The following is a 22,157-nucleotide window of genomic DNA, read 5'->3' as shown; positions in this document are numbered from 1 at the left end:
GTTTATCCAGAGCTGCTGATTTTAAGTTCTTTTACTGGAGCTGCTCTTATTTTACATTCTCAGGCTTGTATTGGTACAAGAAGTATTTTAATACCAATCTGGAACATGGCTTTATCATCTATTTTTAACCACAAAACAGAATAGAAATATTTATTGAACATCAGTGTTTCTTTTGCACCCCACTTGATTAGTCAAATTTTTCACATAACAGTAGAATAGCAACCATTCTTTTGTTTCAAATTTATATTAAAATTAGGCAAATCCTTGTCACTCAGCATTGCTGACTGGAGATCTCACCTTCTTTTACATTCTTTACCAGCTTTATGATTCTGATTTCTGACAATTTTAGCACTTTTTCCTACTTATTTTTATTAATCTAAATTCTTATTTTATTAAGAATATCTGATTTTATTTTATTAAATTTATTTTTTTATTAAATTTAAATTAATTTCAGCCTTTGGTCATAAAATTATTCATATTCTTGTCAGCTTTCCAACCAAGATTGCAGTGCAACCTTTCTCTCCTTTATTTTTCCCCTTCTTTTTTTTTTTTGAGAAATTTTCTTGAACAATGCAGAGGTATCACTTCCAAAAGGACATGTTTCAGTTTCTCACTCTTTCCAGCTTTTTGACTCTTCACCCTAAACCACCAAGTATTTATATTACCCTTTTGGCCCTTACCTTGATTTTCTGTAACAGATGACTCTTGTATCCCAGCCAGTCCTGCTTGCAGGTTTCACAATCAAATCTCTTTCGCCAGTGTGGATGAGGGCAAACAGATTTCTCTGGCTTGCCTGCTTGTTATGACTGCTCCCCCAAGGAAGCTTGAGGTCAATTTAGTATCAGCAAGAGAAGGTTTTTAGCATATTTTGCACAGATAGAAATCACATACAATGTCACATCTCTCCCCACTACACAGAGCAGAGAGGGAATTTAGTAGCCAGCCATTCTGCTTTCACACTTGGTGGTCTCTGGACAATATGTGCTACTACACGATCTTGTTTTTATGCCAACATAAGAAGAAGACATTTTCTTCCCGGCCCAACTGTGCCGGCAGTGGGGACAGAGCCAGAAACCAACACAACACCTTGTGCCCACTGAAAACCACCAACACAGACAATCTGGTGATTGTGCCCTTCATGCAAGTACTCTTAATCTGGTTTGGGTAAAATCAAGCAGACTGGTTTCAGTTCCTGGCTGCAGTTCAAGGTGGCTGCTCTGGCCTGGCTGAGCAGAGCCAGCTGCCCACAGCCTCCAGCACCACCCATCACCACAGGTGCAAGTGATTTCTGCACAGCTGCCAGCAGCTGGAAAACACATAATGCCATTTTTACAGGCCATGAAGCTTTTTCCTGTCTGACCTTCCTGCCATGGCTGTCTTCAACATTTCGGCCACACGGGCTGCCTCAGCCCAGCAGCTACCTGGGATCTGTGCGCAGGTGGGATCCATCTGCACTCCCCACTTGCTTATCACGCCGGCAGCTGGTGCTAGAGATCTGCAATTAAAGGTTACTCTCTCTTTGTATCCTTCAGTGTCCAACTTAATTTAGATCTCAACGTTTTGGCTGTGGGCTAAATGGGCACTCGTCTGCTCCCTTGTTCTCCCATCCCTTCTGTTATTGGTTTCTTGCTCTCCAGGGAGACCAACTTTAATGGCAAGGATTTTATCCACCGCTAGCCAGATGCCTCAGAGACCAGCTCCGTTGAAGTATTTTAATGAAAAATATGTTCCTGACGAAATTTAGATGGCATGTTAACAAAGACAGATCTTAGTCCTCAGCATCACAGCAGGTGTATTATGTGCAAACATAATCAACTGTGCTTCAAAGGGTTTAATAAAGTAGCCTGTCCATTTATGCTGTGCGCATCCTCCTATTATCTGGATCCTTACAATTTCTACCATACAATCACAGCAGCAACTTGTGATTTCTAATCACCATTTTTTGGACTCTGTCCGCTTTTGGAAGTGTTGACACAAAGGCAATACAGGTCTCAAAGAAGGCACTGAGGCGGAGTGCAGTGACCTAAGCTGCTGTCTTGGCTTTGTTTCTGACTTTACAGCTTGAGCATAATGTCAGCAAATCCATTTACTGTGGCAGAAAAAAAAAAATAAGCTAAAGCCTTTTTCATCAGCATAGGGAAACAAAAGATCAAAGATCACTTGTAACTCATAAAATGCTGCAAAGCCATCGGATCAAAGGCACTATAATAAGTGCAAAATACTGTGATACAAGTAAAACATCTTGCCATGTGTTCCAGACTCTGTCCTGCTGCATGGATTTCTCTACTTTCTCCTCTACATTACAACAGAGGAAAGAGGTTTTTTTCCTAGTGATTAAATCTTCAAAAGATTGTGCTCATAGTGGAAAAATAACCTGGCAATAGATTTCACCCATGTAAAATTTTTCAGATGTTAAATACAGGCAGCAAGTGAGACTGGAGTTTCAGTTTTGGACTTGAGCAGACGTTTCGGAGCAGACGTTTCATTCACCTCACTCTTTTTTCTTCTCTGAGCTTCTCCATCATCTGGAATCTACTTACAGTATTGTTTTCATTATTACCATGTGTGATTTATTTCCTGTTTCATTCAAACCAGACCCAGTGCCACAGTGCATTCACTTGTGCCAGCTAGTTCCTTTCATGATCAATGGGAAAGATGCTCCTGGCACGGCTATGCACCTCTACACTTTAGCACCTCTACAGCTGCACTGCCTGAATCTGAAATCTTGCTGCCAGAGTCACACAGACCAGGACCAGACAAGGACATAGGAAGCTCCTCATCATCCAAAGGAAGCATTGCCCAGTCTCAGCACATGTAACATGTAACAGGGCAGGTAGCTGCAAGTGTCTGGTGGGAAAATGCAGCATACTGAATACACACAACTGTATCCTCCAAAACATTAAACAAAATCTTACCTACAATAAAAGACAGGCAAGTTTAAAAATCCCAATTGCACACAATTCTATTAAAACAAACAAGAATAGAATTTGCATTGTTCAAAATAAAATGTTTAAAAACAGTCCAGAAAATCTTTATGACACACAATTAGTTCCCTTTTTGCTGTCCAGAATATAGTCTGAGTTCCTCAGCAAGGGTTTATCTTGCTCTCCCAAAGGCTTTGTCAGTACTACAGATGGCAGTGTGCCTGTGAAGCATTTACCACCACAGACCCCAACATAAGGGAAAGGGGAAATGGGGTTTAGCAGCAGGTTGATCAGAGTCCAGCCACAGGGATGGGCAACAATCCTGAGCAGCTATTTGGTCTCAACACTCACTTGGGGCAAAGGTACCGATGTTGTGTGGAAATTGTATTTTCTCAGTCATATAGAAGATACAAGTTAACTAAGAGGCACCTTTTAGTCCGTTTTTAATTCTGAATACCAAAAGCTGACAGTTCCTTCCTCTTGGGCCTTTATGTCGTGCCCACACTTACCATAAATAAATAAGGGCAAGCAGGAAAATTCATTACATGTAACAGTGTCTGATGTAAACACTCCTTGAAATCCTTTCCTACCTGTGTGGCCATGTAGGTTACCATCAGTCTGTATTTAAATCACAGACTTCATGTCATGCAAATAAATGTAACAGCAGTTTGAGATAAATTAGTCTGGTGCATAAAAACGGAAGTAAAAGGCTTTTCTTAGAGAAGTCTCTGCACGAGGACAGTTTGATCATGTAACAACAGTCCCTGAACATTATCCATGAACACTGGACATGACAAATACCCACATCTATGCGACCCCCAGCTGCAGACAGGCCCATTAAGAACCTGGTCCTGCTCTTTGCTGTTCGATGCTCCGTCTCCACTGCTGCAAGCAGACTCGCTGACTCTGGAGAGTGGCCTCCTGCCTGCCTGCCGCTCTCTCCATAAGTCATCAACCAGCCTGGCTCCGACGTGCCAGCCCGTGCCTGGGCAGGTTGCCCTTACAAACGCCCAGCGGGAGAGGAGTGATTTTCACCGAGTGTGCTGAGCTGGAAGAGACCCACAAGGATCATCGAGTCCAGCTCCTGGCCCTGCACAGGACACCCCGAGAGTCACGCCACATGTCTGAGAGCATTGTCCAAATGCTTCCTGAACTCTGTCAGGCTGGTGCTGTGACCACTGCCCTGGGGAGCTGTTCCAGTGCCCAGCCACGTTCTGGGTGACAAGCCTAATCCTGACATCCTACCTAAACCTCCCCTGACACAACCTCAGGCCATTCCCACGGGTCCTATCACTGGACATCACACAGCAGATATCACTGCCCGCCTCTGCATCCCATCGTGAGTAAGCTGTAGACTGCGATGAGGTGTCTCAGTCTCCTCCAGGCTGAACAGACCAGCAGCCCTCAGTCACTCCTCGCACGGCTGCCACACAAGCCGCACGCCCGGTGAGGGGAGCTGCGGAGCTGCCCCAGGGCCCTCACCGGGCCGCGGGCCAGGCCCGGGGGCGCACACGGGTCGGGCGCGCCCCTCACGGGTCTCCCCTCCCGCGGGGCGGCCGCAGCCCGGCGGGCGGGCGTGTGAGGGCGGCGCGGCCGCGGCGGGGCAGGGCTGGGCCGGGCTGGGCCGGGCCGGGAGCGCCTCACCGCCAGGGGCGCGGGCTGCCCTCGCTCGGCGCCCGCCGCCGCCCCGCGCCCGCTGACAGCCGCCCGCAGCCGCCATTTAACCCTGCTGCCGCCGCCGCCCCGGGCAGTGAGCGCCCGCCCGCAGCCCCGGGCAGCGCCGGCGCCGTCTCCTCCACGGGAAGGACCGCGCTCTATCCCCGACCCGCCGGCCGCTCCGCCCGCGGCGTGGAGGTGAGCGCGGGGCGGGCGGAGGGGGAGCTGAGCCCGGGGGTGCCGGGGTGCGGGCGGTCGCTGGGTGCCGAGGGATGGGGCGGTGAGGACCCTGAGCTGCCCTGGGCTCGGAGCCGGCCGGAGGGCGGCTGTCGGCGCGGAGCCGGCGGCACGGGCGGGGAGAGCCGTCGGTCGGAGCGAGCGGTGCCGCGGGATCGCACCGCGGTCGCCGTGACGCGCGGTCCTGGAGGTGTTTTAAAGCACCCGTGTGCCGGCAGGTCCCGGGTTTGCCCCTGCCCAGGCATTCCCTGTGGTCGCCTCCGCCCCGGAGGCAGCGGCCGTCCCGCCCGGAGCCCCGGTGCTCCAGCGCTCTCGAAGCTGTTGGAACATTGGCACGGGGAGCGACTGCTCGGGTTCCTCACCCGAGTGCGCAATAGGTAGGAATAATTTTAGTTTTTTTTACTATGTTTGGTGATTCCTTCTTTATGTCAGTCGCTAGACCGGTCGAAGCAGTGTGAGTACACGGCAAACCCAGGGTAAAGCGTAGGAGAAAGCTTCCTAATTCTCTTTTTAATACTGATGCTTCGTGGTATTTCAGACCTGCTTCTCTAAAAAACTTCTGATTTTATCAGCTGTGCCATATATGTTCTCCATTCGATGATCTTCGTTATAAACTCCATCAAAAGGGGAATTCCAGGAACAGTGGACAGTATATATATATATATATATATATATATATTCTCTTTTTTTTTTTAAGTAACTCTGAAGGGGGAAGGAAAGAATGGATGACTGCATTCTTTCCCTTATGCCATAAGCTCTCATGTAATGTATTTAATTCTTTGCATTCTTTATTTATTATTGCTCGAACACCTTCCCAAATCTCCTTATGCTTAATAAAGTTATTTTCTCTGTACATTTTCCAAAGTAAATATCATCCCTATACTCTGTCTATTGTAAGCCCTTCGGTTTCAAAGGACAGATGTTGCTGGCCAGCCTGCTCTTGAATTGCTGTTAATATCAAAAGGAGCTGAGAAATCCCAGGATTTTGTGAGATCTGACACTAAATAGCAGTGAAAATAGGCTTTACCAGCTAATTGTTTTTTCTTGCACGCAGAGAATCTGGTGCTGTCAGCTTTAGCCTAGTGAATTTAGATGCATAATTTTAATAAAGTCATTATCTGATAGCAATGTAAAATTGTCGGATGTGTAAATAAGAATGAAAGATGCCTTTGAGGATGTCAGCTCCAGCCCCCTGCTGTGGCATACATCACATAGACACTTTCCTGGCTAAACTAAATATCTTCTGAGAAGTGGCATATTTTTGGCCCTGACCACTCTGGCTGGCCAACAGTGATTAGATTTTGATAAAATGTGATGCATAGTTGGGGTGTTCTCTCTTTACTGTCACAGTGGAGAGATTATATGGGAGGTTTTGAAATTCCCAGCAGGTGGTAATGCTTCAATAGCTGCCTAATCCCACTGCAATAAGCATATGATGGTTGAAAATAATTAATCTCTTTTCCAACATACAGATAAAATATGAAGAAATCCTTAAATCTGAGGAAATGTTGCAGATACACATTTCTTTTTGCTGTTAGTGCTGCTTGTGAAATGTAGGGAGGATTTAGGGACTTTCAGGCTTTTTCTGTCTGTAGCCTCTTTTGCTGTCAGCCTCTCATACAGAGCCAGAACTGTGCAGATTTTGGGTTGTAAATACAATTGAAAAATGTTTACTAGTGAACAGTTGTAAAGGATTTTTTTTTCTCCCTAATTCCAATAAGTATCCAGACCCTGTCTGGTCCATCAGAGTGCCTGGGGTAGGTGCTGCTGGTTCCAAGAGGATCGCTCCTCAGCCTCACACCATACTGCCCCCTCACATACTCACTCCTTCCCCCAAGCCCTTCTCCCACCCTGCTCTCACACGTGCCCTAAGTCAGGGCGGTTCTGTGCCATGGCTGGGTCTTCACCTGCAGCTGTGGGGTTGGTGGGACAAGGAGAGAGCAGGGCTGTGCTCAGAGGAGAGATGAGCAAGAACAGGTGTGTTACTGAAGGAGGGTGGCAGGTAGGGCAGGGGAGGGCTCAGCTCTTGGTGGGGATTTGCAGAGAGGAAGAGGACTGAGGGTACTTGTGGGTAGGTGAAATATGGGATCCATCAGTGGCACTTCCTTTGCATGATTGAGGCTCCAGAGGACAGAGATTTGGAGTGCCATGGATTTGTGTTCTCATTAAATTCCATGCTTGGCCAAGGAGTGTCTGATTAATTCCTGATGGCCCTTTCTTAACTGCTAGGGTTATTTGTCTCTCATCTCCCTAATGAAGGGGAGTAGGCACTGAATGCTGTGCTGTTGCAGTTGGTGAAGGTGGTAACTGCTAAATCAGCAGGTGACAGCTCTCAGAAGAGGTGGCTGTTGTCTGAAATGTCGTGTCTGCGCTGCAGCCTTGGATACTGCTGCAAAAATACTAGGAGTCATGAATCCAGTTGGCTTGTAGTTTTTTGTTGGTTTGGTTTATTTTAGGGTTTTTTTGTAAAACCAAAATGATCCAAATATACTTTATGGTATTAATGATGCAGGGAAATAGGGACTTTTTAAATAGATTAATATATGTGATTCTAATAGGCAGTATTATAGCCTATTCTGTAACTTATTTGCAAAAATATTCTAAGTACAACTTCAGATTTCACGACCAGCTCTTACATGGTTCATGACACTGTGGTGCCTGCAAATCTCACAGCTGATGAGGATTTATTCTTGTAGACCCACAGCAGATAGGGAGATACAGTCTCCAATGGAGAGCTATGCCACAGGAAAACTAAGAGATGTGACCAAGATAGCACAGGAAATCTGCTGCAGAGCAGGGACTCAAAGTTTTCCTGTGTCATTTGCGTTTCACACAAGCCTCTTGGTCTTTGCTTCCAAAGCGCTTTATGGCTTATGCCCTCCTCATCTGTCATTTTTAAATTCCCTTTGGAGAGGAAGTCTTCTACTTCCAATCAGCCCATTACACTGTCTCTTGGAAGAAGAAAGCATCTTTTTATGTTGCTGTGCTTCTGCTGCATTTTGCACAATAGAGCCTCAGTTCATGCTTGTCCACGAAAGCAATAAATTAAAAAAGCCAATTATTTGAAGTCTGATAGCTTTCTCCGTTCCATCATTTTTCATCTCATTAAGTTAATGAACTTGAGGTAGAAGATCTGAATAGAGTAGAAACCATTTAAATGTACTGTCTGCTTCAAAAAGCAAAATTTTATGTGAGTGCAAAAAGAGGAAAAATATTTGAGCGGGGTCAAATATACAGAGAATTAGGAAGAAGACCTAAAAATGAGAAGAAATCTAGAAGGAAATTGGCTTAGAGAAGACAGAGAGGAAAATTCTGAACTGAACCTAGAGGTCAGTGTAAGGCCTGTCCAAAAACTGAGATGAGGCAAAAGGAAGGAAAAGTGGATGGGAAAGGAACAAATCTGTGCAGAAAGAGATGATTACGGGGGCACTGCTACACCAGAAATGGGCTGGCAATCCTTGCATTTAGAGGTGTTGTTGGAATTCAGCTAGCAAAGGTGCAAAAGCTCAGGGAGGCTTCATGGAGCACTTTAATTGGAGCTTTGTTCAAAGGTAGGGCTGTACTGCAGCCGGCAGCCTGAAGTAGCTGTATGTGTGTGAGGTGGGAGGGCTCCTGCTGCAATCCAGTTGCTGCAGAGGCGTGTAGAGGGTGAAGTAGCCCCGGGCTAGGCTTCCAGAGGTACCTGGTCTCACTAATTGGAAGTTAGTTTTGGTACAGTTTCAAATACTCCAGTTCTAGCCTGGGTGTTACCCGCACTGCATGCCGGAATCTTTTCCCAAGTGAGCCAAGATAATGCAGAAGGAAGGGTGAGAGGGAAGGAGATTTTGGTGTGACGAATGATTGGTGTTACCGAAACACCCAAGGGCTCTCTGGCGCTGGGCTCCATCCACAGGCTTGGTTAGAAAGAGTCTCTGTCCTGAAAAGTCTTTGCTATAAATACAGAGTGTGAAAGATGGGGTGGAAAGGAGGAGAACAGATTAATGCTGCAGTTTGCTGACATTATGTCTGGCAGTGGCAGGAATAGGAACAGAAGTCAGGTCTGGTCCCTGTGCCTCCCGCTGGTGCGCTGTCTCATGAACCACGCTGCTTTTTCCTCGGTTGGGCTGAGGTGCAAATTAAGATACAAGGCAACTACCTCAAGAGTGCTCTCCTACACAGGCTTTTTTCTTTTTTCCTGAGAATTTATTCTCCCTTCCATAGCTTCATTTCCTCTGTGCAGTGTGTCGCTCATTAGACTGAGATTAGGATTATTTGAATATCATCCATCAGTGTGTGACTTTCTGAAAGAAGTATTTATATAAGCCATTTGAAAAATCTGCAGCTAGGAAAGCTAGGAATAGAAAGGACCCATTAAAGTCATCCAGCACAATCACAGTAGTGGCACACTAATCAATTTTCCCCCACTTTATTCCAGGGCAGTTTACAGCAATGCCACGTATCTTCTATTTTCTTTGAGCAGTTAACGAGAGAGGCCAAGACATCTATCACAATTATTTTTATTTAAACAAAACCTGCTTTTTCTTCTCCGGACTACTTTGATTCCTTGTTTCAATTAAGTGGTTAGTGATCAATAACGACACAGGCAAGGAACGATGTTCCTGCTATGATGCTGCGCCTGCTGCCGGCAGCCGGGGGAGTTCGGGAGCGGCTGTCCCTGGAGGCAGGCTGGCTCCCTGCCGCCCTCCGTCAGCAGCCGCCCCTCTCCTGAGGCACAAGGTTTGTCTTCCTGTAATTTACAGCGTATCAAGTGAAATTGAGGGTGGTGGCGGTATCACTTGTCCCTATCTAGTGCTTTCTGGAACCCTGTCAAGTTCCTGGGCCAGATGATGATTATTCCTTTCAGATATGTGCAGCTATTATTGTAATGGGCTTTTACTGAGCAAGGCTGTGCTCCTAGTCTCTTCTTAGAAATTATTCTCTCCAGCCACTTGGCACAGAGAGCCGTTCAAAAAGCTTTCAAGTAACACATCTGCTGCCTCTTAGTTCAACAAGTCAGGCAGTGTAATTGTTGAAATATCTTATTTGTGATTCCTAAAGAGATACATGATCTTTGCCGTACTTGGTTCCCATGTTTTACCATTGTCCTCCACAGTTTTGCTCATTCCTAACTTCTGCCTGCTCCAGTGCCAGATTTCTCTCATAAAATTAGGTTGTAAACTTAATGGATCGAGACCTTTCTACCATATTTGTGTGACAGTAAGCACAGCGACACGGACCTACAGGTGCTCCTGTGAAACACAGGAGAGCAATTCTTCTATTTTGAAATGGCCTCTAAGTAGAATTTTTTTTTAGATTCCCTTCTTCTTACTTTCTGAGGGAAACCGTTTTGTTTTGCTGCTATCATTGTGCTTCCAACCTGTTTTATCTAATTGTTACGAGACTCATAAAGGCTAGTTTAAACCACGTGGACATAAAACTGGGGAACTTGCCAAAAAGAAGTATATTTCTATTGGCTTAGCAAAGGCTGTAGTGAGTGCAAACTTAAAAAAACTATGAAGGAAAAAGTGGAAGTTAGCACCTTCTCCATCTGATCAGTCAGAATGACATAAAAAGCAGTTATAGATCTTTTATAAATCTGGTAAGAGAGCTAAGTGTATTACTAGACCTGAATAACAGAGGAGTTCAGTGACCACAAATGTAGTTTGTTGTTGAGCTGCTTTCCTACTTGAAAGCAGCTGATAAATGATATGAATTGTGTACCAGCAATAAATCTCTAATATCAGTATGTGCTGAGCTCAGAGATATATTTTGTATAAAATATTCTTTATTTTGTTATTGTGAACCTTAGTCGTAATATATCCGCAGCAGCACTTCCTGCAGTGCAAAGATAAAATTGTTGCTATCTGCCTTTGTTGTTCTGGCTCAGGAGTTGCATTTCAGGATGGAAAATTATTGTACAGTGAGTTGTAGCTGTACTTATTCAGATGCATTGATACAATGTTAGGTAAATGAGAGAAATGTTAATTAATAGTTTATTATTTTTTTAACTTATTAATGGTATGTCTTCTTGTATTTTATGAAGCGAAGCTGACACAGCTGTAATTTTTTTAACTTTTAGGTGTTCTTGGAAAAGGTGCTGGCACTTTGGAGCTGAAAAAGGACATGAGGAGTAAAAGGACCCAGGATCTCACTGGTCAGAATGAAACAGATGTTGAAAGATTTTTCAAATCTATTGTTAGTAGTGCTCTGTGACTATGGTGAGTATTAGAGCTGTCAAGGAAAAACTGTGATGTGCATTCACAAGGTGGTTTTGAATGGTGATGTTTCATGGTGGTCTGTGGAGATGAAATGCTACAGAAGCCACCACTGATAGGCACAGAATTTAGTCTAGATCTTATGCAATAGTTGAGTGCAAAATACAACTTGCATGAACTGCTCCTTTAGATCAGTGTCAGGACCTTTTCCTGATACAAATTTGCTCAGAGAAATAAATGAGATAAATGAACAAATTTCCATGAGCATCAAGGAACTGGCTGCGCTAGAAGCAGTAACTGGAACTCTGCTCTCTTGTAAGACTTACATTTCATGATATTTAATGAACATCATGGATGATAGGCCTGGTTTAGGTATCCCTAGTAGGATAGGTGGAAATGTGCACAGAACTACTGTTTTTCTCCATTGCTAGGAAAGGAACCTGGGTGGTTGGCTCATATGTAAGCATCTACAGTACAACCAACCTCTTATGGCTGAGTGAGGCCCCATCTGAAGGATCTAAGCTGCCACCCAGAGAACTTTTGAGTACAACAGAAATGTTCTTTCCTCTGATTTTATAGGAAGCCACAGGATGAGGATGATGTTCATACTCATTCAATCTTAGTCACATAAAATTAGTCATGTAGTCAGAGACAATCAGTCTTGTTTGAGTAGTCCTTGCACAAATCCATACTGAAAGCAGCTCTTAACCATCTGCAACTGAGATGTGTAGAATGAAAAAGTGCACCTCCTTCTCACCATCAGCTGTCAAAGAGGGAAGTTAGACATCCTGAGTTCAAGTCAGAAACCTGCAAGATGTCTACAAGCTGGGGAGCATCATATATATGGTGTCTTATCCTTTCCAAAAATGTACTAAGTAGGAAGTAGGTCTGCAAATTACTTTCTTAATGCTGAGTGAATTAGAAATTCTGAAAATGGGACTTCTAATTCCTAAGCTATTAATATGTTTCAGAAAATTTCATTTCTACTTTAAAAGTCAGCGTTGTTCTGACAGCTGCAGTACATTGTAAAACCATGCTGAAGGATTAAGCTGTGCACTGCAGAAATAAGTACAATGTGGAAAACATGGAAAAAGAAGTGGTTAATCCCCACTTATGGAATGAGCTGTAGCAGATAGTTCTTGCATCAAACAGTTGAAGATGTCTTACAAAAGAGAAAAATGGACAAAAACCTATGCAGTTTGCTGTCCTGGGATAAGTGAGAAAAATCTGATTATAGTAATGACTGAATAGTAAATACGCTACTCATTCCTCCGTGCGTCCTCCATCTCTGCTGCAGAACAAGGGATCCCTAAAAGATGTAGAGAATCTAGAATTGCCATCTTTTAGATGAATTTGGTTCTAGTGGAAGTAAAGACTCTTGTCTATGGCTTTTAGTACCATTTCTTATTTTAATAAGACAGCTGAGCAGTCCACGTAGAAGCACTGCACTGAGTGGGTAACACAGTGAAGGTAAATATTGAATTCACTGGAGCCAAGACGTGCGATGATTACAATATCCACTGGTTCTTGGTGAGCCAGTCCCGTAGCCATTCACAACAGGTTGACTCAGAGGTAAAAGCTATTATTCATGAACTTTATAGAATATGGCACAGCAAGTAATTATGAGGTGCAGTTAATGAGCAAACTTCAAGTGCATCAGCTTTCACCTTATTTCAAGTTAAAGGGCAGCCCATAATTCAGAAAATTGCTTCCAAACAGTTGTGCATATATGTATCTTTGAATATTACTATGTACATTGATTTTAGATGGCTATTTCACTTATACAGTTCTCTCACTATTTTTAAGTGATCCAGTATGCTCTGGAAAATTACTGAAGTGCTATAAAAAGCCCTAGCATCCAACTAAACTGTATTCTCATTTCTTACCAGTTTTACTGATGTTTTTGTTCTACTTAGTTCTGTATTACTGATGGCTGACAAGACAACAACACAACCCAACTTAAAAATAAATATCTGAATAGCACCCTCAAGTAATTCTTGCTCTTCAGTGAAAACAAGGATTTTCTTTTAGTCTTTTAAAGTGTGAATTCTTACAAAGACTCCTCTGGCAGGTCATTGGTACCGCAGCCAGACTTCTTTTAGTGGGAGACAACGAAAATGACACAAACGCCTTGAAAGATGCCCCTGATTGGCTGTCCAAATGATTGGGACCAAACTTTGGCACCTGGCAGAGTCATGGGCACATAGTAGGCTGGAGGGCAGCTAAAGGAGCTTGCAGTGGAAGCTGGCTCCTTCTGACAGGTGTTTTTTGGAGCATTATGAAAAACTGCTATGTGGGCTATCCAAAAGTGCAAAGTTCTTGTTTACCAAACTGAGGGAAAGGATGCTGTGAACTGGCGTGTACCAGTCAGAGCTCTGCAGTGCTGTAAGAGCTCACTTCCCTCACTTCCTGAGTGATCTGCACTTAGGGTTGATGGACTGCTCCACAGCAGTCCCCTGCCCTCCCTCCTGTCCTTCCTCCCAACACACAGAGTGGTGTTACTCTTTGTCTCTGCCATTCCAAATAAAAAACTCTGCAAGAAGGTCGAGATAGTTGTAAAAGAGGGTAAGGACAATAAAGCAGTAGGTACAAACATCAGTGCTTTTCGTTGCTATCACTTGAATGTTTTATGTTTAAAGCTTAAAATTGAAATTTTTTGTACTGGATTTTTGCCATGGTCGGATCTCCTTTTCCTTTAATGTTTCAGCTACATTGAATCTAGCTGATTCCCATGTAGAGAAATGCATGGTTTTGCCCACTATCAAAGAAACAAAGCCCCAGCAACTCACAGCCATTTCACTGGGAAACTCTGACACAGCTGTGGGAACTTTACCTTTGTTAGAGTGCTCACAGTGGCCTGGAACATGCTTTCTGCTGTCCTTTTAAAGCATTGCCTAGACCTGGTGCAGATCTAAATCCTTGCAGATGACTTAGTGATGAGATTCTCTGAGGGGTTAGGTGTGCCCCAACTCCCCACGCTGGCTCTTCTTGCCAGCCCTACACAACAGTGTGTGCTCCAGCCCAGGGCAAGAACTCCCCAATACTATTGGACGTAAGAGTTGATTGTCCTGTGCTCTCTGATGGAATTCTAGTACTGAGCAAGGAAGGTGGGAATGTGCCGGAGTTAATTGCAGGCCCGAGGAACAGCAGAAGATGGAAGAGCTATAAGGTAAAGAGATGAGGGGAGGAGTTTGAAGAAGTGTGGTAACAGTAATGGAGTAAGGCTAGTACCCAAGAAATACTGAAAGTAGATGGTGATAGAAACAGGACTGTAAAATATGGGCAGGCACATGAGACAGAGCCAAAACATGAAGAGCAAAGACAATGTGTTGTTGGGGAGTTCAGGGAAATATTTTTCACAGGTGTTTAGGGTGTGTCTCTTACTCTCTGGGTTTGAGATGAGGTTTGCTGCAGTGCTATGTGCTCACCACAACTGCGATGAACGGGATCCTGCTTTGAATGTCTGAAGGACCATTGTACTTAAAATCAGATCCTGGCTTTCACAGGGCACCACAATTAGTTGATACTTGACAGTTTTTACCTTCGTGCCTGTGCCTTGGTTTCTAACATACTAAATAAGAATAGTGACCTCCTCTCATATTTGAGGGATATTAGAAGGATAAAGTCCTTAATATTTCTAATGCACCAAAACACTACATTAAGAGCATAATAGAAGAGTCCATAGGGGAAATGAATAATTCTATGTTATCAGGATGGATTTTGGATGGTGTGCAGTCAATAATACATAGGACCACCAACAGAAGAATGAGAACAAAAGAACCCTCTGGTAATGAGCACTGTCCATCTGGCAAATGAAGCCGTGTCTCGTGGAAATGCAAATGAAAGACTCAAGTTATAGTATATACGTGTAAGGAGGGTATATGTATGATTTATATGTGTAAGGCTGTGCATGCCACCTTTACTTGGACTTTATGTATGTGGTTGGAGCTGGTTATTTTAAGGACATGTTATAGCTGGTGGCAAGTAATAGACTCTTTTTTTTCTACTGCATACTGCACCCCGCCCAGATGTAAATGTCTATACCCAGTCAGATGAATTTCTTCCTGAAAATTTTTCCTGCTGAGAAGAAAGTGAATCCAAGGTGACTAACTCAAATTGAAGCTTAGAGTAGTAGGAGTCTAATATTATATGAGATGAGTCCTGCTACTCCTGACTGCTGAGTGCTTGCCTTGGCAGTTGCAGTGTTTTTCTAGCAATGCTTTCTTTGAGGTAATCTTAAGACATGTGTAACAGATTTAACAAGTCAAAGTATTGTTAGTTGATACTACTTATGAAAGGATTGCTTTAACTGAAGTTTTACACTTCTGTGGCACCTTCCATCCAAGACTCAGAAGCCTTTCTCCAGATAATTAATTAAATAAAGATGTCTTACAGCACATTCTGTATCTAGAATAGATGTATGCAGTTCCCATTTTTTAGATAACCTTTCTGTGTCTGAAATCCTTAAGGTTCAAATAACACAGAGAAAGTAGCTGAGCTAAGAACGGAAATGTGATCTTCCCAATTTATTGCTTTAGATATCATCACTAGTTACAGCATGTCTCAGGATAATTTGGCAACTTGCACAAACATGGTCATGCAAGAAGTGAATTTGAAAAGACTGCGCCATTTATAATGAAATGATGTCATTTAGACATGTTGCACCACATCTGAGACAAGAAAAGTGCTGCAGTCACCATCACTGTTATTTTCAGCTCTTTCACTCAAATGTCTGCGATGCAAATGAGCAAAATGAAAGATTCATAAGACAGAGCAAGAGAAAAGGCTTCAAAAAGCATCATACAGACTTCCTATTCTGTCTAACTTGGGGGATATTTTTCATCTGTCTGTATAAGAAACCACTGTCCTTTTTTTGCTAAATTACAGCTGAAGCTGAAAAACAGCTGTCCTCTGAAGTGGAGTTTAAGAACCTGTAAGTGAAAGAAGTTGGAAAATTTGAGAATCTATTCTGATAAATTTTCTGTTAATCTTTCGGGTGGTTTGTGGTTCACTTTAAAATACTGGTTTTTATCTTTCTGAACATGTTACTGCAGTGGACTTTGAGCTGCTCTAAATCCCATCCCTCCACAGAACAGAGCTGTTGAGCTCTAGCTGCTATAGCTAGGACCTTTACTTTTTTGTGACCTGGTTCACTTGAAAAAGATTGAGAACCACTTTTAATATCAATTTTTAAAATATTTTTTTTTCTTCCATAGGAGTGATCACTTATCTGTTTCTTAATACTGTTGTGGAACTTTTCCTTTCAGTTCTCGGTGAAGTGGAGTATCTCCTGTTGGAGCACCCAGATCATGTAGCCTTCAGCAATGACACAGTGTCTGTGGAATATCAGTACTACAGTGGTGGTAATGTGACAGCAGAGCCTGTGTCCATCCTTTTACTGGATGCCAGCACCAGTGAGATCATTGCAAGGAAAATGCTTCCAGGAAATCAGTCCCAGGGGATGGTGGTGTTTGAGTGTTTCCATTTCAAGAGTGCTGGTGATTACTTGTTCAGAATGGTCTCTCCCAGTGACAATAGCAGTGCTGCCCAGTGGAGCAGAAGCAGTGTGTCCACCCTCCATGTGGAATGGCCTGTATTTCACATTGATTTGAACAGGAGTTCAGAGGTGCTTGGGAGCTCTCTTCAGGTTGGACTTTTTACAAATGAGCAATTATGTGCCATGAACAAGACTGTGATTTCACTGGATGTGATATTCACGAGCACCCTTTATGAATTCAGAAGAGTAAGCTCTGATGAGACTCTAGGTGTTAGAACTAGCAAAGGAATCCCCCTGTCTAGGTCCCAGTGGGTAGAGTTTGATTGCCCACCCGTTAGTCAAGAAATATACATCACTGTGTTACTGAAATCATTAGAAACACATTCCATCATTGCCTCCATAGGACCTGTAGATCTCCTCCACAAATTTGGATACAGACTTGTTGTGGCAGCAGAACCTACATGCAAAACTTTGGTTCAGGTCTTCGTAATCTCTCCACCATGCACTTCTGTCAGTGGGAAAATCGTTGTTTATAAAGAGGCTCTCAAGCATTCAAGTCAAAGAACAACTTGGCTGTATGAAAACATCCTTCACCCAGGAGACAACAGGACAGAATTTAACTGCACTTTGTTTGATGTGGGGAAGAACAAATACTGCTTTGACCTCCTCAATTTCTCAAACCGAAGCTATTTTCCAGCAAGAGTTAAGGAGTGTATGCTGATCCAAAGGAATATGGGTTTGTACTGATGTTTTTCCTTTTTAGTCTAAATCAGCACTGTTCCCAGCCAGCATGGGTAATGATTTTGGGTCTCCTGCACCAGACAAAATAGTTATAATATCATATGGAGGTGGGAACAAGAGAGACTGTTATGTGCAGGAATATGCAATGACATTTGGTAAGAAGTGCTACTGTGGTAGCTTAGGGCTGCACTGTGTTAACTGTAGGTACCAACTAAAACCACTTAGGGCATTCTCAATGATGTACCTATCTAGTTAGGCTGAAAATGAAAAGTGTCCCTCTCAGTGAGGTAAGAAGCTACTGCAGTAGGTCTGGCCCACTAGAGACTCTAAAGGTAGGATTAGTCTTACTTGCATTTAAGTGTCTAAAAGCCAGGGGCCCAACATTAAGTAGTTGTGTAGCTCTTTGAGAGGCATCTTACCAGGGTGATTCATGGGTGTTGAACATACAGGGGCTGAAACCTCACATAGGTGTTTTTTTCTCTACCCATTTGGTGTAGACGTTTAGAGCTCTACCTGTTAGATGCACAAACTCTGGGGAGATAAGTCAGGATTTGCTACAGTGAAAGGCAAAGCTGTGCCACTTGAACATCTGGCAGGTTTTCTAAGTAGTGTTTTGAGAGATGTGTCTGCTGCTTAAAACAGATCAGGGTGCGTTTTCTGACCCATGAAGCTTTCTGGCAGATCACGGGTCATATTCATATAGCCAAACCTCTCCTTATAGGAAATATTAGAATAGTACAATCTGCCAACTGGCAACTTTGGACCATGATCAATCATGGTCTGAGAGAGTGCTGGTTGGCAGAAGCCAAAACCATGTATGTGTTATGCAGCTATAGCTTTAGAAGTGGCAGTCCATAGTTTGACAGTCTACAAACAGTTGCATGGCAGAGGAAGCAGATGAACCAAATACCCTTCTCATTGCTCATTTGTGGAAGGCAGCCACAGAGAGGGATGGGCCCTATGTGCACAAGGGAATTGGGACAGGGTTAGGTTGCGCTGCCTACACCCTGCAAGGTCAATGTTCTCATTTGAAGCAGACTTGTGTCTGTAGGTAATGAATTTGTCTTTTCCAACTGCACACTTCAAAGAGTTCGGATTGAATGGTTTAAGATGTGCATCATTTTCCTCATCTTCCCACTTTGGTTCCCCCGAAAACAAAGTGCAGGAACTCTAGCCAAAAAACAGCCGTTGTGCTTCATGGACAGATATCTGAGAGGGATCATGACGAAACCAGGAGTGTAGGACATGCTCCAGAGCACACAGCCTGGAGACACAGCCTACCTTAATGAGGTTCCTAGCATCATGTGGTCTTACTTTGTGCTATTTCAGAAATTCTAAAACTGTTAGCTATTTAATTAACTCTCTGTAGTAAAAAAGCCCTCTATTTTCAACACATGCCAAATCCAGTGCGTAGGTCTCTTCATCTTAACTTCCCATCTGCATTCTCTGTTGGCACTCCCTCTCTTCCTTTGGCATAAGAAAGTCTATCTAAAAAAGAATGGAGGTAATTCTCAAGGAAAAAGGAAGAGAGAATTCTAGTTTTTCATCTGTACCTGGGTGGTATGTTACACTGATAAGATCTAGGTAATTACCTTGACAGATAAATCATAGCATATGATATAGATATGACTCTGTGCCCAATATTTAACTGTTTTAATTGATGAGATCGGCATTAAGCAATGGTTCCCTGCGGTCTTCTCTGTTTTCCTGGGTTCCTCAGTAGCCCCATCCTTACAACCACATTCAAAAGAATCAGGCTATGCCTCTTGAAGAGCAGAGTTAGGTCAATAGCTGCCAAGTTAAGAGTGTCGCATCTACAAAGCGATGAAAGCGAAGCCACACCGTGAAGTCGTAAATAAAATGTCAACCTGAAATTAATTAGACTGCAGCACATCTGACTTTGTGCCTGTATCTGTGAGACTTCAAAGCCTGCAGGCAGCGTTTGAAAGGAGCAGGGTGTTCTGGGAGGGGCACATCAGCCTTGAAGCCACAACAGACAGAGTGAACCTGCGCTGCTTGTGATGGCCATCAGCCTCCTGGCTCCTTCAGAAGGGGCTCCTCTGAGCCCTTCATCTTGCTGCAGGGTACTGTGAGGTGCCCTGCTTATGGCAGACCCCAATATCTGCTTGTGTAAAACTGCTTGTGACTGCTGCAGAACAGGTGCCTCTCCTCAAGTCTCCTAATTTCTGCTTTGGACTTCCTGAAGTTTAAGGCATGGAGAGCTGGTAAACCTCTAGTCTAGGCTCCTGTGCATGTGAGCCATCATTTTTCATTCAGTTACCCTGGTGTGGAGCCCCATAGCTAATCTTTGCATCTGACTGCGACTTACCCACCAAAGAGTAATCCAGTCTTCTGCTGAAGACACAACAAAACAACAACAGACTTTTCTGGTAATTTCTCTCATTACTATGCTCTGTTTTATTTATTCTTTTGAAAAGGGAAACTTTGTGTGTTTCATAACTAAAGCTAATTTAGCTTCACCCTCTGGTGACTGAATTTTACTCTGCTGCTTTCTGATAGCTGTCTCCTATGTACTGTCTTTGCCTTATAAAGACATTTGCACATCCAGGTCATCTCATTTCTATCAGATTTTCTCAGTGTTCTTTTTAACAAACTGAAAAGATTGAGTCTTTGATTGGAAGGCATTTTCTTCAGGATTTGATTAATTTACTGATTCTGTTTGGCTCCCTTTCTGTTATTTTAAACACTCATATTTATTTGATGGCCAGGGTACCAGCTTTGTGTGCTGCCTTCAGACATCCTTCTCACTGATGCTACTGGGTCAGTAGCACTCTCCCTACCCCAACCCAATCCCTACCTCTGCTTTCATTCCACTGATTGCATTATGCAATTTTCCATAGCTTTTGCCCTGTAAACTCCTCTTGAGCTGTTTCAGTATGGCGTTTGCCATCCTGCAGGTGCAATTTTCATTCCTTCTTCCTACATTTTTCACTTTGCTGATTTAGGATCTATTTTCCTTTAATTATCCTAACTTAGCAAGTACCTTGTGTTGCTCTATACAACTGCACTATCTGCGTATGTCATTACAGGAGTGACATATTTTCTCAGTAATGGTTTATATTTATTTTCATGTCAACTAGGGAAGCACTGAGCCTTATACTAATCCCTTTGGAATCTTTCCAAGTGCATTCTCACTCAGTGATGGTTTTCTGTTGACAGTTGCATATCCAATCTGTCACTCAGCCAGTTCTTACTTCATTTAGCATATGCTCTATTGTTATGAAGCAGAGATACTGTTTTGTGAAAGATCAAAGTTCCTAAATCATTAAAATGGTCTTGATCCAAACCACAGATGATGAGATAAAAAATGATTTTGCCATACCTATTTTCCATAAATCAGACATGAGTTATATTCCTGATGCTTTGGCAATCCTGCTCTTTACTCCTCATTCAGGCCAAGTTTAGTACAACCTTTTGGAACGGGAATCTGATTTGTGTTTGGAGTAGGAAGGAGAAAGCTCCTAGTGGCCCTGAAGGGGCCAGGTCAGCTGCTCTTTGAGCCCAGGCCATCAGCTTCGGAAAGTGTCACAAAAAACTTATGGTATCCAAGATTGAATATATCTATTAAAGGTGAGGAATACATCTGTTAATTGTGAGACAGCATGTGTGCAGTTTTCTGTAGACCCTAACTGGAGAATCTGTGAAAAAATTAATAGTGAGATGTGAGTCACTTCATTCATCTTCGTGGACTCTTTACTGTTTGACAGAGGAATATACAGCTCATTTTTTCTCCAGTGTTTGACTGGATTATTGGCATGTCTGAGGTAGGAAACTGTTTGATCGTCTTATACAGCAGCAGATGCGTTGCAGGCTCCTTCTTTTCCATGCTTAATCCTGTGCTTTGCTCATCTGGGATTTAAGTGTCCCCAGTAGTAAGACTTCTGCTCTCCTTAGAAGGTTGTCCCATGTTGTAGCCTGTATCCTGCCTGAAACATTCAGGACAAGACTGATAATATTAATCAGTAATGCTAAAGCATAAAAAAGGCACTTTCCTGCCATATTTCTGGTGTTAATTTACTTTATTTTCCAGTTCTTAGTTACACTCCAGAGACCAATTTCAACTTCGGTGAGACTTACAGTGAAGTCTCTTGCAGCTGCCTACAGCACAAATGAATTTTGTTCACCTGACTTTTGCTAGCTGTCAAAAAAAAATATCGGGATGTTGGCAGGGCATAAGAAATGCATCCATTGCCTGAAAAGGGAAAGAGGAAGGTGTGGGATGACCTTCTAGAGGGAAAAGTGGTCAGTAAGGGAGGAGAGGAGTAAATGGAGCATCTAGAGGTCAGGAAGGGATGTACTATTTCTATCAAATTTTTTGCTTCTTGAATAAGACTGCGTGAAACAGATCAGCTTGTTGGTAAGAAAGTCTGGGAACCAATTAGCTCTGTTGTCTGAATGTGTACCTGGGTTGGGTGTTTATTTAGAAATATGCATATGCAGGGGATCTGGATATGCCAGGGCTGGTTTGCACGCCATCCACTTTTCCTGTGTCAGTAAATGCTTCATCTCCACACATTAGGAATAAATCAGGTTTAACACACTTACAGAATCAGCTTCTGGAAAAAAAAATATTTTTAGGCTGTGTCTCCCCATTTCTTAACAATGCCTGTTAGTGGGGAAAAGACTCCAATTTTCCCAGAGTCTAGGATTTCTTTCTTTAAAGGAATCCTTGTCCTTTCATTGTCCAAATTAGTCACCTGTTGAAACATGTCACCATTTCATTTCAGTGCACCTAGGCTTCCTTGTCCTTGGAAAGATGAGAGGTTGTTCTCCAAGATCTTGTCTAAACACTAATACAATGTGTGTAAATACATTCTCAGGACCTAAAAGCTGATCTCCGCTTCCAAAAATATCCTGAAGTCCTCTAGGCTAGCACAGGTATTTGCA

At 43.2% G+C, this 22,157-nt stretch overlaps 1 protein-coding gene across 3 annotated transcripts in view; it reads left to right on the top strand.

Annotated features, from left to right (window-relative positions):
• Window positions 1–4,688: 4,688 nt before the first annotated feature.
• Window positions 4,689–22,157, top strand: part of THSD1 (thrombospondin type 1 domain containing 1) — a 29,648-nt gene continuing 12,179 nt past the window's right edge. The window contains exons 1-4 of one of the 3 annotated variants that reach the window (XM_033052320.2): window positions 4,689–4,778; window positions 5,036–5,194; window positions 10,876–11,014; window positions 16,279–17,244. In XM_033052320.2, the coding sequence (XP_032908211.1) occupies window positions 10,957–11,014; window positions 16,279–17,244 (1,024 nt within the window). In that variant the 5' untranslated portion in view covers window positions 4,689–4,778; window positions 5,036–5,194; window positions 10,876–10,956. Of the gene's footprint in view, window positions 4,779–4,976; window positions 5,195–10,875; window positions 11,015–16,278; window positions 17,245–22,157 lie in introns of those variants that run through there. The other 2 variants (XM_033052321.2, XM_042779026.1) reach the window with 2 other exon arrangements.

This window comes from Catharus ustulatus, chromosome 2 (assembly GCF_009819885.2).
Source record: "Catharus ustulatus isolate bCatUst1 chromosome 2, bCatUst1.pri.v2, whole genome shotgun sequence".
Lineage (NCBI taxonomy): Eukaryota > Metazoa > Chordata > Aves > Passeriformes > Turdidae > Catharus > Catharus ustulatus.
This window is presented reverse-complemented; position numbering and strand designations above follow the sequence as displayed.